General features: G+C 39.3%; 1 protein-coding gene across 8 annotated transcripts in view; it reads left to right on the top strand.

Annotated features, from left to right (window-relative positions):
- The window catches only part of CLIP1 (CAP-Gly domain containing linker protein 1), a 136,382-nt gene that overhangs the window by 94,495 nt on the left and 27,356 nt on the right, over nucleotides 1–14,531 (top strand). For 7 of the 8 annotated variants that reach the window (XM_075898671.2, XM_075898669.2, XM_075898668.2 and 4 more), the window contains 5 exons: nucleotides 3,214–3,370; nucleotides 4,010–4,175; nucleotides 4,275–4,490; nucleotides 10,277–10,414; nucleotides 13,981–14,087. In XM_075898671.2, the coding sequence (XP_075754786.2) occupies nucleotides 3,214–3,370; nucleotides 4,010–4,175; nucleotides 4,275–4,490; nucleotides 10,277–10,414; nucleotides 13,981–14,087 (784 nt within the window). Of the gene's footprint in view, nucleotides 1–3,213; nucleotides 3,371–4,009; nucleotides 4,176–4,274; nucleotides 4,491–6,517; nucleotides 8,804–10,276; nucleotides 10,415–13,980; nucleotides 14,088–14,531 lie in introns of all 8 variants that reach the window. The other variant, XM_075898662.2, reaches the window with a different exon arrangement.

The raw sequence follows: 14,531 nt of genomic DNA, 5'->3' as shown, positions 1-14,531 counted from the left end.
ACACAAAGATGGGGTGATATCCTGACTGGAATATATCCTGCAGAACACAGTATTATCAGTTAATTCCATCAATATACATTTAGCAGCTATATCAGTGATTCACACACCCATACACGGGTATTCCATTTTTCCCCACTTATTTGTCAAGAGATTTTGGAAAGGAATACGGAACCTATATTCCCCACGTAGGAATCCAGTGCCATCATGTGAGCTGAACCTCGTGCTGGACTCAATCAGGAGACCACCTTTCGAGCCACTTGCAGCTTGCTCACTACTACACCTATCTATGAAAGTAGCCTTTCTCATAGCAATAACATCAGCTAGGAGAGTGGGAGAGAGAACATCACTCATGGCAGATCCACTGTACACCATATTTCCACAAGGACACGGTCGTCCTTAGAACCCACCCAAAATTCCTCCCCAGGATACTTACCTCCTTCCATTATAATGAACCAATATACCTATCTGTTTTCTTCCCTAAACCATATGAGGCCAACAAACAGTCAGTTACACATGTTGGCTGTACACAGGGCAGTAGCCGCCTTTCTGCTTGGAATGCACAAAAGACTTCTGATGAACACCCAGACTCATGTCTTGCACAGACAAGTCTAGAGGTCAACCTGTTTCCAAACAGCAAATATCCAAATGGATTTCTATATGCATATGGTTGGCTTACTCCCAGAAACGGAGACAGCCACTGACAGTTATATGGGGGCACTCCATAAGAGCAGTATCTACCATGACTGCTTTCCTTAAGGATCTTCCCATGGACACTATTTGCAGAGCTGCAACATGGGCTTCGGTCAATAACTTTTGCACAACGTAACATTATTCAGACCTTTCAGGACTCTAACACTAAATTTGGATGTAAGGTCCTGTCCAACATCCAGTCCTGCATCACGGAGCACCCACCACCAAGCAGGTACACTGATGCATAGTCACCTAATTGGAGCACCCATTGGGACCCTTGAAGGAGGGTTACTCACCTTTTGCAATAACTGGAGTTCTTCGAGATATGTCCTCATGGGTGCTCCACACCTGCCCTCCTCCGCTCTGCTTTGGGCTAACACAGTCTGGCATAGAGAAGGAATGGAGGGAACGGCCGCCGGCACGTATCTGTCAATCTGGGTATCTGAGCCGGTGCGTATCTGTCAAGCATGCGCCAGCAGCCGGGGGATTGCTAACAGATCTCCTGGCCATGTGCACAGTGGCACTGACACACCTAAGTGGAGCACCCGTAGGAATATCTCAAAGAACTCCAGTTACTGCACAGGGTGAGTAATCTTCCCCTCACCCTTTTTACAAAGTTATAATGGATTTTGTACAAAACTTTAAAACACATGTTACCATAATTTACCAATTATTTTGGTAAAATGTGTGACAACACTGTATGTATAGTTATAAGATTCTGCTGTATGACATTAGAGACATATTACAACTTTAGAAAACCAATCATCCCAGCTTGGAGAATTGAGGGGATATAGTGTCCATCAGTCCAGATTGTACTCTGTAAAATATCAGTAGGGCCTTCCAATTCACAGACCATTTTGGACACAGGATTTTAAAAATAGCAAATTTCATTATTTCAGCTATTTAAACATGAAATTTCATGATGATGTAATTGTAGAGGTCCTGACCCAAAAAAGAGTGTGTGGGATTTTTTTTGCAAAGTTGTTGTCGGTACTTATGGCATGCCTACCCTTTCTTTTGCATTGCTGCAGGTGGCAGTCCTGCCTTCAGAGCTGGACAGCTAGAGGGTTGCAGTTGCTGAGAAGGAGCCCAGCTCTGAAGGCAGCACCACTGCCAGCAGCAGCAGCCACCCAGCTGTGAAATACCATGCCACCCTCATTTTTGCAGTGCTATTGTATTGCCACCTTTCTCTGCTGTTGGTGGTGGAGTGCTGCCTTCGGAGCTGGATGCCTATCCACGAGCCACTGCTCTCTGGCCACCCAGTTCTGACTGCAGTGCAGAAGTCAAGATGGCAATACTGTGATCTCCCTAAAATTACCTTGCAGAGCCCACCCTTTCATCTGCAACTCCTTCTTGGGTCATAACCTCCAATTTGAGTAACATTAGTCTCCCTGTGAAATTTGTATAGTACAAGGTAAAAGTACACAAGACCAGTTTCCTCGGTGGGAGGCCACATTTCAGCCTGACACATTTTTTCACAGCCATGATTTTGTTAGGGCCTTAAATATCTGGGGGAAGGGGTAGACACAGCTTGGTCCTGTAGAGAGATGTGTAGCATGCATACCCTGCAGGCTCAGGCAATTGTTTACTTGCCTAAAGAGAGGCTCACTATTTACATAGTTATGTATAACTCTGCAAGGGGGTGAATAGTATATGCATTGTACACACTGACATAAAGAGCATATGGCAGAGATACCCTCAATGTGTTCATGAAATGCAACATTTAAATAGCATGTGCCTGTGACAGCCATGTAACAAGTATGAACCCTATTTAGATGCAAAGTATCCTTTTTGATTTGGTTGTTAACTTCTTTCTAATGTCTATGACCTTCAAGCTGCACATGGCCGTCCCGTCACATATTCTGTTTCACCATTCCCTGCTACACACATCCACCTAATCTCACGGCATTTTTAACTGACCTGATGTGTATATAAAAGGAAGCCAACTAAGCCCTGCTTCCTACTTTTTTCTTTGGAAGTAGTTACTGGGCTGTATGTATGTGGAACTACTTTCTACAGAGCCTTGAGGTTGCTCTCCTTGTTTGTTGTGTGTACACTGCTCTAAAAACCAATTGGTTTAATATTCTCCTTTTGAAAGCTACATGTAACTTGAGTTGAGTGTGCCCAGTGTTCCTGCTGGATTTCTTTCCTAATGGTAAAGCCCAGTATCAATTCTTAACAGCCTGGCACCTATAGTTATACTGAAGCTGAGACTGAAAGTTGTATTCTTGATGAATGGCTTTTCCTGTGTCTCTCCATGTACAATGTTGTGGTTTTCTGTTGGGAGTTCTATAAGTTTCCATTACTCTTTAGCAGGCCCTCTGACAGGGGAGGGGATCAAAGAGGGCAAGTGCTCCAGAGCCTACAATTTTTAGTTGAATCCCAAATGTGACTTTTAGCTTTGGAAGTTCAGCATGCTAGTTTTATCGCAACAGCTTAAGATTGTGTTTAGAGTCTCTTATTAGCATCTAGGTGTGTTGTGGCTTTGAATTAAATTTATTGTAATAACTTTTTTATGTACAGTTATGGAGAAAAAATTGAAAGAGAGAGAAGAAAAAGAACAGCAGTTGACTGAAGCTAAAGCCAAACTTGAGAATGATATAGCAGAAATAATGAAGTCATCAGGTGATAGTTCTGCTCAGCTTACAAAGATGAATGATGAGCTGCGTTTAAAAGAAAGGTATCCATCCCAATGCTATCAGAGAATTTTCCTTTCATTTGTTCCTACATTTTTTTTCTCCTTTTGTAAGTAGCCATGAAAGCTCATCCTGAAACAAATCTGTTTCACATTTGAATCTGAAGACACAAGCTCTGTTGTCAAAACATTGTCATAAATACTCTCTACATATATTGGATTAAAGAGAAACTAGGTTTAAAATTATTTAATAACTTCTCATTTATGTAACACCTGGCACTAATGAAATTCGATTAATACATTTTCATGGCTTTAGTATCATTGCATTTCTTTTAGCTTAAGACACCGGAAAGTGAATTACTCAGTTGTTGGTTCTCATGTACTCGCAATCTATTGATTGTAGGGGAAAGTGTGTTTGTTCTAAACATACATTTAATGAGAACATTTATGTTTTTTTTAAACACTGACCTTTGAGGCCAATTTACCCTCTCACTTGTACTTTTGTGTGCATTTATCTTGCTATTGAAACATTTAATTTGATATTAAAACATTCTACACACTGTTTAGTGATTGAACACCTTTTTTCTAAACTTTTGATCTGTATTAATTGAATAATGCTGCAGCTTACACAGTCTGTCTGTTAAATTTTCAGCAAAAACATCTTGCTATTTTCTAATTTTTTAGGATGCTAGAAGAACTACAAAATCAGATTACAAAATCAAATGAAAAGGCACTTCAGCTGCAGGAAAATGTAGAACAGACAACACGTAAAGCTGACCAGGACCAACAGGAAGCACTTAAGAATCATCAGGCAGAACTGAAGAAAATGCAAGATAAATTAGTAGACCTGGTAAGAAGAACTAGAGAAAAGGTTAACTAGTTGTGTTGGAAAGGGTATTAAAAGAAACTAGATTTCTGATTGCATTCAAATTGCTCTAAAATCTGACAGGAAAAACAAATTGAGAAAAGCCAAAATCGGTATAAGGACCTGCAGATGATGCATGAAAAAAACAATTCTGAGATGATCGCTGAGCACAGTGTAGCCATCAAAGGGCTTAAACAGACTCTGCTGGACACAGAAGAGATGCTGAGAAGTACACAAGAGAAAAACAGCAACTTGGAAAAACAGGCTGAGGAGCTGAAAAAAGAAGCAGAACTCGCCAAAGTACGTGTGGTTGTTTTAAGCAAGTAATTGTTCTATTATCTCTCTTTTTACAAAGCCTCACACTTTTACTGTTTAACCTAACCCATTTGTATTAATGTTTTTTGATATGCACTCAATGAAAGTTTTATCCAGACTAGATGAAGTATTGTTGACGAAAGAAAACCTGTGCCATTGACTATTTTAAATAATCTTTATATTCATATTTTTTACAATACTTTATATTAAACCTAGCAACTAAATTTTTATCCCTCCTAGGTTTCTGCTCCAGTAGAGCCGGTTGGAATTAAATTTTATTCCTCTTTAATAAGGGATTTTAAGCATTTTGATTTTAAATAAGTAGACATAGAAATATTTTCTTTTCAGACTCCTTTTTAGTAAAATTTTATTTTGTAAAACAATTCCATGTTGTGGTAATTATTTTGCCCTTAGCTTAATTTAAATAACTTCCAATGATTTCTCTGTTTCCTGGACATTTTGTTACTTGCTTTCATCTTTCATTCATTGTTTATTTTTCCTTAACTTTTTGTTGCATTGCGCTTGAGCAGAACATGCGGTGTATAAATTGACACACAATTTATGTAGTTGTTGAACAAATTAACCTTTCTATCATAAAGTGTCCTGAGTGTATTACCCATCTAGAATAAACACTGTATAAAGTAACTAGAAGTTGGTATCTGGTATACTTCCCTGAATTAACTGCAATGTAACCTATCTAGCTATGGACTAAATTTTGTTGTTGTTGTCTTCCACAATAGCTTTTTTTAAAACACTCCATGCTTAATCTATGTAATTGGTGCTATTTCAATCATTTTTTGGACCAAAAAGCCAAACTTCAGTTTGAATGTACACAAACTAGTGCATCTTTTGCATACTATCATTATCAGTTCTACTAGGTTGTCTCACTAGCTAATCCATTGTTTTGTAATAAATATGTCCTTAATATTTTTCAGAGTTGAGATTACATTGTGTGTCATTATATACACCTCTTAAATTTAAACTATAGCTCTGTTTGTCACTAATCCATACTTCTCATTTGTCTGTTTTGTCTTCATTTTTGTTTCCCTTCTCCCCAACTTTATTTCTTTAGTCTTTAACTTCTGTGTTAACATCAGCCAAAAAAGAGATTGAACTAATGTCAGAGAAAATGAAGGGTTTATTATCAGAGAAGGAGATTCTTGCACAAGAGGGAAATGCTTTAAAGTTAGAGAACGGTTCACTGTTATCAAAACTACTAGACTTGGAATCCAAGAATAAGTTGTTGCAACAAGACCGGGAAAGGCTTTGGACAGTAAATGAAGAACTTGATTCAGAAAATAAAAAGATCCTGAAGGAAAAACAAGAAGCTGAGACTAAAAGTCAACAAGAAAGTACAGAAAAGGCGGCATTAATTTTTGAGAAAGAAAAGTTACTTACTGAAATAGGGACGGACCAGAAAAATCTTCTACAAGTAAGTAAAGAAAATGATGTCATTCGCTCTTCAGAGTCAGCACTGCTCCAACGGCTGGAAGAACTTCAGATTAGCAAAGATGCTTTGGTTATGGAAGCATCATAAGATGTCCTGAGTGTATTACCCATCTAGAGTAAACACTGTATAAAGTAACTAGAAGTTGGTATCTGGTATACTTCCCTGAATTAATTGTAATATAACCTATCTAGCTATGGACTAAATTTTGTTGTTGTTGTCTTCCACAATAGCTTTTTTTAAAACACTCCATGCTTAATCTATGTAATTGGTACTATTTCAATCATTTTTTGGACCAAAAAGCCAAACTTCAGTTTGAATGTACACAAACTAGTGCATCTTTTGCATACTATCATTATCAGTTCTACTAGGTTGTCTCACTAGCTAATCCATTGTTTTGTAATAAATATGTCCTTAATATTTTTCAGAGTTGAGATTACATTGTGTGTCATTATATACACCTCTTAAATTTAAACTATAGCTCTGTTTGTCACTAATCCATACTTCTCATTTGTCTGTTTTGTCTTCATTTTTGTTTCCCTTCTCCCCAACTTTATTTCTTTAGTCTTTAACTTCTGTGTTAACATCAGCCAAAAAAGAGATTGAACTAATGTCAGAGAAAATCAAGGGTTTATTATCAGAGAAGGAGATTCTTGCACAAGAGGGAAATGCTTTAAAGTTAGAGAACGGTTCACTGTTATCAAAACTACTAGACTTGAAATCCAAGATTAAGTTGTTGCAACAAGACCAGGAAAGGCTTTGGACAGTAAATGAAGAACTTGATTCAGAAAATAAAAAGATCCTGAAGGAAAAACAAGAAGCTGAGACTAAAAGTCAACAAGAAAGTGCAGAAAAGGCGGCATTAATTTCTGAGAAGGGAAAGTTACTTATTGAAATAGGGACGACCCAGAAAGATCTTCTACAAGTAAGTAAAGAAAATGATGTCCTTCGCTCTTCAGAGTCAGCACTGCTCCAACGGCTGGAAGAACTTCAGACTAGCAAAGATGCTTTGGTTATGGAAGCTCAGAAGCACCTTAAGGAAAAAGTAGAACTGGAAGATAATCAGAAAAAGCTTTCTGAGGAGAACACTGCTTTTCTTAAAGACAAAGATTATGTTATCCAAAAACTGAAAAGCTCTTATGAAGACCTGGCCAGAGATCAAAAGGAACTCCTACAAGAATTATCTGCTCTGGCTGCAGAGAGAAACTCAGTCTTGGACAAAAATTTGGCTCTTGAAAGCATGTATGTGGCCTTAAAAAATGAAAGGGATGATCTGTTGCAAAGAAGCCAGGACCTGCAGTCTGAAAAGGAAACACTCCTTAAAAGTCAAGAAGTGCTGCGTGTGAGCTTAGAAACTGCTGTTAATGAGGAAAAGGCCCTAAATATGAAAACTGAAGGACTGCAAGCAGAGCTAGATGCTGTGATTAAAGAACTTAAAAACACTACCATAGACAATGCAGAGTTGCAGGCCTCCCATGCTAGTCTCTCTAAACTGCTTGAAGAGATTAAAGCTAGTAGGGAGACCACAGACTCTGAGTGTATCCAGTTATTACAAGAAAAGGAAGCTCTCTCTTCATCAGAGCGGAGGCTTTTGGCTGAAAAGGAAGAACTTTTAAAGGAAAACAAGGCAATTGCAGAAAAGCTTGCCAAGACCTCGGAAGATTCCACCCTTGCTGGGAGAGCTCTAAATGAGAAAATAAGTCAACTGAGCACAGAGAAAGAATTGGCTTCTCAGAAATCAGTGAAACTTAAAAAGCAGAATGAGTTCCTTCTCAAAGAAAAGGACTTGTTAGAAACCAAATGTGCAGAGCTGCTCACTGAAAATCAGTCTTCTGCAAATGCACTGTGTGACTTAAAAAGAAAACATGAGCTGGACCTCTCAGCCAAGAAAGCACTTGGTCAAGAAAAGGCCAAACTCCACAGTACCATTGACAGTCTCAAGAGAGAACTAGACCAAAAAAACCAAGACAATCAAGAATTAGTAGCTTATAATTGTGAACTTTCCGAGTGTCTAAAAGAGGCTCAGAGTCACAAAACCCTGTTAGAAAATGAACTTTCTGCTGTTTCGCAAGCCAAGCAAGTCCTGAAGGCTTCCTTCAAAACCTGTTCCTCTAGCAAGGAATTGCTGATCAATGCAAGGACTGAATTGCAACAAGAATGTCAGAAATTAAATGAGGAGGTCAAAATTGTGCAGGAAAATTTAACTGTAGAAAGGGAAGCTAGAAAACTGGAAAAGGATTCATTTTTATTGCAACAAGCAGAACTTCAGATTACTATTGACATTCTAGAGAGGGAGAAGGAACAGCTAATAGTTAAAAATAAAGAATTGCTGTCTGAGAAACAACTGCTGGTTCAGGAGAAACAAAAATCTGAATCAGAATTAGAGGAAATCATTAAAGAAAAAGAGGTGCTCAGCACAGAGACACATCTACTTGCCTCCAATATTAAAAAGCTAGAGAATGATTTTGCTTCATTGACTAAGTCAAAGGCAGAGCTCCAGGACCTGCATGCCCGTCTCTCCAAGCTCCTAGAATATATTCGACACAGCCAACATGTGTCTGAATCAGAGCGAATAAAGCTGCTCCAGGAAAATGAGAACCTTCTTGCAGAACAAAATAAACTGATCGTGAGAGAGGAAGAAATTCTAAAAGAGAAGGAGAAGTTATCAGAGGACTATTGCAAACTGCATGAGGAAGTAATGCTTTTAGCACAAACTAATAGTGACCTTTCAGCCAACTTACTGGTGTTGCAGAGCAAAAATCAGATGCTACTGGTGGAGAAGGACAAAGTTACTTTGCAGCTAAAAGAAACTGAGGCGCGTCAGGCACATATAGTAACACAAAAATCTGAGGTATTGAAACACATTAAACCAGTCAAGTAGAGATACTAACACTGGACACTAACTTCTGTTTTGATTTCTGCACTTTTAATAGCAAGACCAGCACTTAATTTCAGTCTGTCTACATGGAGATGATCTTCACTCTTGGTATATTACCCTGTTTGTCCCTGAGTTGTCTGTAATGAGTGAGATCTTTTAACACCTCTAATACAAAACAATTTTGTGCCTAATAAAAAGGAACCCATGGTGCAGAATGTCACAATGAAACAATTCTGAAATGGTGAATGAAAGGATTTTTTTTTCAAAATACTATAGGAGAAATGTAATACTAGTAGGAAAAAGTACTTTCCAGCTAACAACTAACAGTAAGTGGGTACAAAACCCCATTATTTTAGATTTGGTGCTCAGTGTTCCTTTTTATTAAACATGGGAATAAGAATATTAGTTTAAATTTATATGGAGATATAAAGCAAAATTTTACTCCAATTGGACAAACGGAATTGCAAGATAATCCCCTAGTAAGCTTGAGGTTTTTTAGAACTTTCAAAACATGTTAGAACAAATTGGTATCTAAATCTGTTGTGTTTATTCATAATAGTGTTTATATTCACCACCAACAGATGAGTAAATATAACTGCCAGCCCTTGCTTGACTTGTAAACTGTTAACCACTGAAAGTATGAATTTTGTTGGGCTTTTTAAAAATCCCAAATATTTTCAGAATATTTCTAAAGCTTGGTGTATGCCCTTTGAAGATATAAGTTTGCAAGGGCAAAACATGTTAGAACAAATTGGTATCTAAATCTGTTGTGTTTATTCATAATAGTGTTTATATTCACCACCAACAGATGAGTAAATATAACTGTCAGCCCTTGCTTGACTTGTAAACTGTTAACCACTGAAAGTATGAATTTTGTTGGGCTTTTTAAAAATCCCAAATATTTTCAGAATATTTCTAAAGCTTGGTGTATGCCCTTTGAAGATATAAGTTTGCAAGGGCAAATCATTAAAAATGTTAAAGTAACATATGTAACATTAACTTGATTGATTGAATCTTTTTTGTTGTCCTGTTTTAACTTTTAGAATCCTCACAAAGCAAATCTAATATAACAACTCTTTTTATAATTCCCCATCTTTCTAAAGATAAGTCTGTTGGTAGTGAATATCCATTGAACAACAATAATTGTAATATCTTTGAGGTGTAAAAAGAAATCACAATGGACATAATTATGGCAGTTCAGGGCTCTAATTAAAAATGTCAGTAATGACACAAGCATGGGGTTGTAATTCATTTTGCATGGAATTCAACTTTGGGAGCTGTATCTGCATTCTTGAACTGCATAAAAGTAAAAAAATACATTTTCCATTTTAGTTATGAAAATGAAACTGTCAACTAAGTTCTGCATAAACTATACATGATATAGTAAAATGGCTGCTCTACTGCATTTAAGTGTTCTATTCAGTAATAATTCTTTTTTATATTTAGGCTGATAAAATGGCAGAAGATGCTTTGCAGGTAGTGGAGCAGGTGACCAAAGAGAAGGATGCCCTACATAAAGAAAAGGTCAACACCTTAGCTTCTTTGGAGGACTCCAGACAGAGAAATCAGAAGCTGCAAAATGAAGTAATCACTTTTAAATATTTATACAGGCAGTCCCTGGGTTATGTACAAGATAGGGATTGTAGGTTTGTTCTTAAGTTGAATCTGTATGTAGGTTGGAACTGGCGTCCAGATTCAGCCGCTGCTGAAACTGACCAGCAGCTGACTACAGGAAGCCTGAGGCAGAGTTGCTCTGCCCCGGGCTTCCTGGAATCAGCCTCTGATCAGTTTCAACAGGCTGAATCTGGACACCAGTTCCGACTTACATACAGATTCAACTTAAGAACCCCAGGCATCCCCAAGTCAGCTGCTGCTGAAACTGATCAGCGGCTGATTCCAGGAAGTCCGGGGCAGAGCAACTCTGCCTCGGGCTTCCTGTAGTCAGCTGCTGGTCAGTTTCAGCAGCGGCTGACTTGGGACGCCTGGGGCAGAGCAGCTGGGGTGCTGCTGGGTTGCTCCAGTAGTGCCACTCCTCAGCGCTACTGGACCAATCCACCAGCACCCCAGCTGCTCTGCCCCAGGCGTCCTGATTCAGCCACTGCTGAAACTGACCAGCAGCGGCTGAATCAGGACGCCTGGGGCAGAGCAGCTGGGGTGCTGCCGGGTTGGTCCAGTAGCGCCCAGAGCGGTGCTGCGGGACCAACCGGCAGCGCCCCAGCTGCTCTGCCCCAGGCATCCGGAGAAAAGCCTGGACTGCTGGGGGGGGGGGAGGCGTACCAGCTGCGCCCCCCTCCCCCAGCAGACCAGGGAGACGCAGGAGGGGGACCGAGATGCACCGCGGTCCCACCGCCCGGGTCCTCCGCGGCTTTGCTCCACATCTCCCTAGTCTGCTAGAGACCAGCAGACCAGGGAGATGGGAAGCAAAGCCTCTGAGGACGCCGGCAACGGGACAGCCGCGGCGCGTCTCGGCTGTCCACTGCCCGTGTGCTCCGCGGCTTTGCTCTACATCTCCCCAGACCAGGGAGACGGGGAGCAAAGCCGGGGAGCACGCGGGCAGCGGACAGCCCAGACACGCCGCGGCTGTCCTGCTGCCAGCGTGCTCCGCAGCTTTTCTCCGCTTTGCTCCCCATCTCCCTGGTCTGCTGGTCTCCAGCAGACTAGGGAGACGCGGAGCAAAGCCGCGGGACAGCCACAGCGTATCTGGGCTGTCCACTGCCCGCATGCTCCCCGGCTTTGCTCCCCGTCTCCCTGGTCTGGGGAGATGTGAAGCAAAGCCGCGGAGCACACGGGCAGTGGACAGCCCAGACGCGCCGCAGCTGTCCCGCTGCCGGCGTCCTCAGAGGCTTTGCTTCCCTTCTCCCTGGTCTGCTGGTCTCCAGCAGACCAGGGAGACGGGGAGCAAACCGTGTTCATAACTGCAGATCCAACATAAGTCGGATCTGCGTAACTTGGGGACTGCCTGTATAGAAAAACAATCCCAAAGTTCTTAAGAGATGTAGTGGTATCCCTTGAAATGTCCCTGTATTGTAATAAATATGAAACCTGCATCCAAATAGTCAAAAGCACCACAGTTTATCAATGAATGTGTGTTCTTTGAGTTACTTTCCCTCCGCATGAACATGTGGCTAATGTTGTAACTGTACATGTGGTCCCTTCTTTCTGCTAGTCTCATCTGATCTTTGCTAGAGAGAGTTGTTTGAATCTCATTTTTCTGTGTAACACATGGCCTAAAAATTCCCCCCCACTCCTACGCCTGAAAAAGTGCAGGGGCAGGTTGAGTTTTTTATTCTTCAATCCAGAAACATTTAATTGTCTAAACCAATGAGATCATAGCACAAGGACAAGAGAAGTGGAAGGAAATATAGCAGGTGTGGGAAAAGGAGGAGAATGGGCTGAGTAACCTTTGTCATCATCCCATCTGAGATCTCCTTATGGTCATGGTCTGTTAGATAATATTATACATGAAAAAGCTGTGGGTACGAATACAACTTAGTAGATTACATGGTACAACTGTTCTAATATGGTGTGTAATAATTATACACACAGTTACCTATATGCTTATGGACCCTGGCTTTTCAAGATGCTAGAGCAGCATGTATCTTGAAGTGATAAGAGATGCAGTAAAAAGCAGAAGATTGTAGGTTCTAAGCCTGGTGTCATCAATGCCTTGCAGTGTGGCCTTAGGGAAGTTGTTTACAATAACTTCTCTGTGCCTCAGTTTCTTCATTTTAAGCGGATAGTCCTTATATGCCAATAAAAAGCACTACAGAAATGCTAACAAATAGTAGCATTAATCTACTAAAGTCCTCCCCTCTAAATCTAGCCTACAAAAACCTTCTTGGTGTCTCTGCATGGGTTTTATAGAATCCTCTGTGTGACCTGCCGTTTCACTGCAGCATCTTCATTTCTCCTTCTCTGATTTTATATATTATTATTATTTATTATTTATTTACTATAGCAGTGTATAGAGGCCACTGTGAAGACTAATGCCCTAGTGTAATTTGTGCTGTACCAACACACATGGAGCTGCAATTCTTGGCTCAAAGAGCTTGCCACCTAAGAAGTATCCACACTATTTTTAATTGTGGTAGCTCAAGAGCCTAGTTCTTGTGTCCTTGGTTTTTTTTTCCCTTTTGTAGTACTGCACCTATTTGGTAGTGATATTTATATTAGCACCCTAATCTCTAGAAGTTGTTTCCAGGCTGCAGAGATCCAAGCATAAATTGACTGTTCGAGACACAAGGATTGGGGGAAACATACTTAAGCACAATGTGCATTTTTACTTCAAACTGCTGCTGATGATTCTCTAGAATTGTCTTTAAGATGATGGACATTTTGAATGAGAAATACCAAGCTAACCTAATACCAGAGGTTGAAATATAATTCTCAGTTATTTTGAGACAATGTGCATTGTTTAAGAGACATGATATTAATGCCAGAAGTGGAATTTCTGGGTATTAAAAATGCACTGTCCTGTAATGCCAATGAAGTAGCTGGAGATTATCTGTTATATAATATAATGTATTATTTAGTGCCTCTGAACAGATGAGGTTTACAGTCTCTTAAGTGCTTTCACAATAGATGCAGGCACAGTAAATACCCTTCACAATTTGTTGCCAAAACGTGATATCTCAAAAGATGGATTTCCCATTATTGCAAACACTACATTCAACCTATTTCTTGCTGATTAAGGTACAGTAAAGCTGAACCATCTGATTAATTATGTATGTTTTTTTCCTAAGATAAGAAAAACCCTGAATAGCAGATAGCTCTAAATTATAACTAGTCATGTTAAATTAATTTTGCTAAAAATGTTGATGTAGGTAAAGGTAAAAACATGTAGTTGTGTGTGAAATGTGGTAGCTAGATATTTAATATTCCACTTAAATTGTCAATCTTAAATTAATCTTTAACTTGCAATACTGTGGGAATTGCAGTGGACATACTTAGATTTATTACACATGTATTAGTCAAATATTCCTCAGTGAAGACTAATTCTTCATTTATTGAGGCTTAAAAATAAAGAAGTGCAACAGTTCAAAACTTCAGACATCCATTTTCATATTTGACTATTTTAAAATGTTTCATTTGGAAATTATACAAGTCCATGAATTTTAATTCTCTTATCTCCCGCCCCCTTCTTCTCAAAGCTGGACAAACTTAAACAAAACAACCTGAAAAACGAAGAGGAACTTAACAAATCAAAAGAGCTTCTCAATCTGGAGAACAAGAAAATGGAAGAATTTAGAAAAGAAGTGTAAGTATTTAAATGTATATTAAGCCTTTAAACTCTTCCTTAGTTATATTATGTGTGTAGCAATTAATTTTCATAAATGAGTCTTTGTACCAGTCCATGTACAGTATTCTCATTTATAAAACAGAGGTACTTTGTTACAATTCACTACTAACTTAGCTTCTGAAAGTGTAAAACATGGAAACAGAGCATTGTCATGGCTCTCTGAAAGTATTGAATTTTGGAGATGTTTTAATATATGGGGAATTCATTGAATTATTTTGAAGTGGTATGCAGTTCTGCCATATGGGGGCACCAGTTTGTTAAAAGCATTAGTCCAAATAAATCTTGTTACATGTTTAAGAAATGTTTGTAGCATAAATATTTGTGATTTAAATGATTTTGTACATATTAAATCTTGTTTAATTTTTAGTTTTTATCAATGGCTTATCAAATTTGCATGTACTG

Source organism: Pelodiscus sinensis, chromosome Z, assembly GCF_052426305.1.
Source record: "Pelodiscus sinensis isolate ZL-2025 chromosome Z, ASM5242630v1, whole genome shotgun sequence".
Lineage (NCBI taxonomy): Eukaryota > Metazoa > Chordata > Testudines > Trionychidae > Pelodiscus > Pelodiscus sinensis.
Note: the sequence above shows the minus strand (reverse complement) of the source record. Positions and strands in the feature narration are given on the sequence as shown.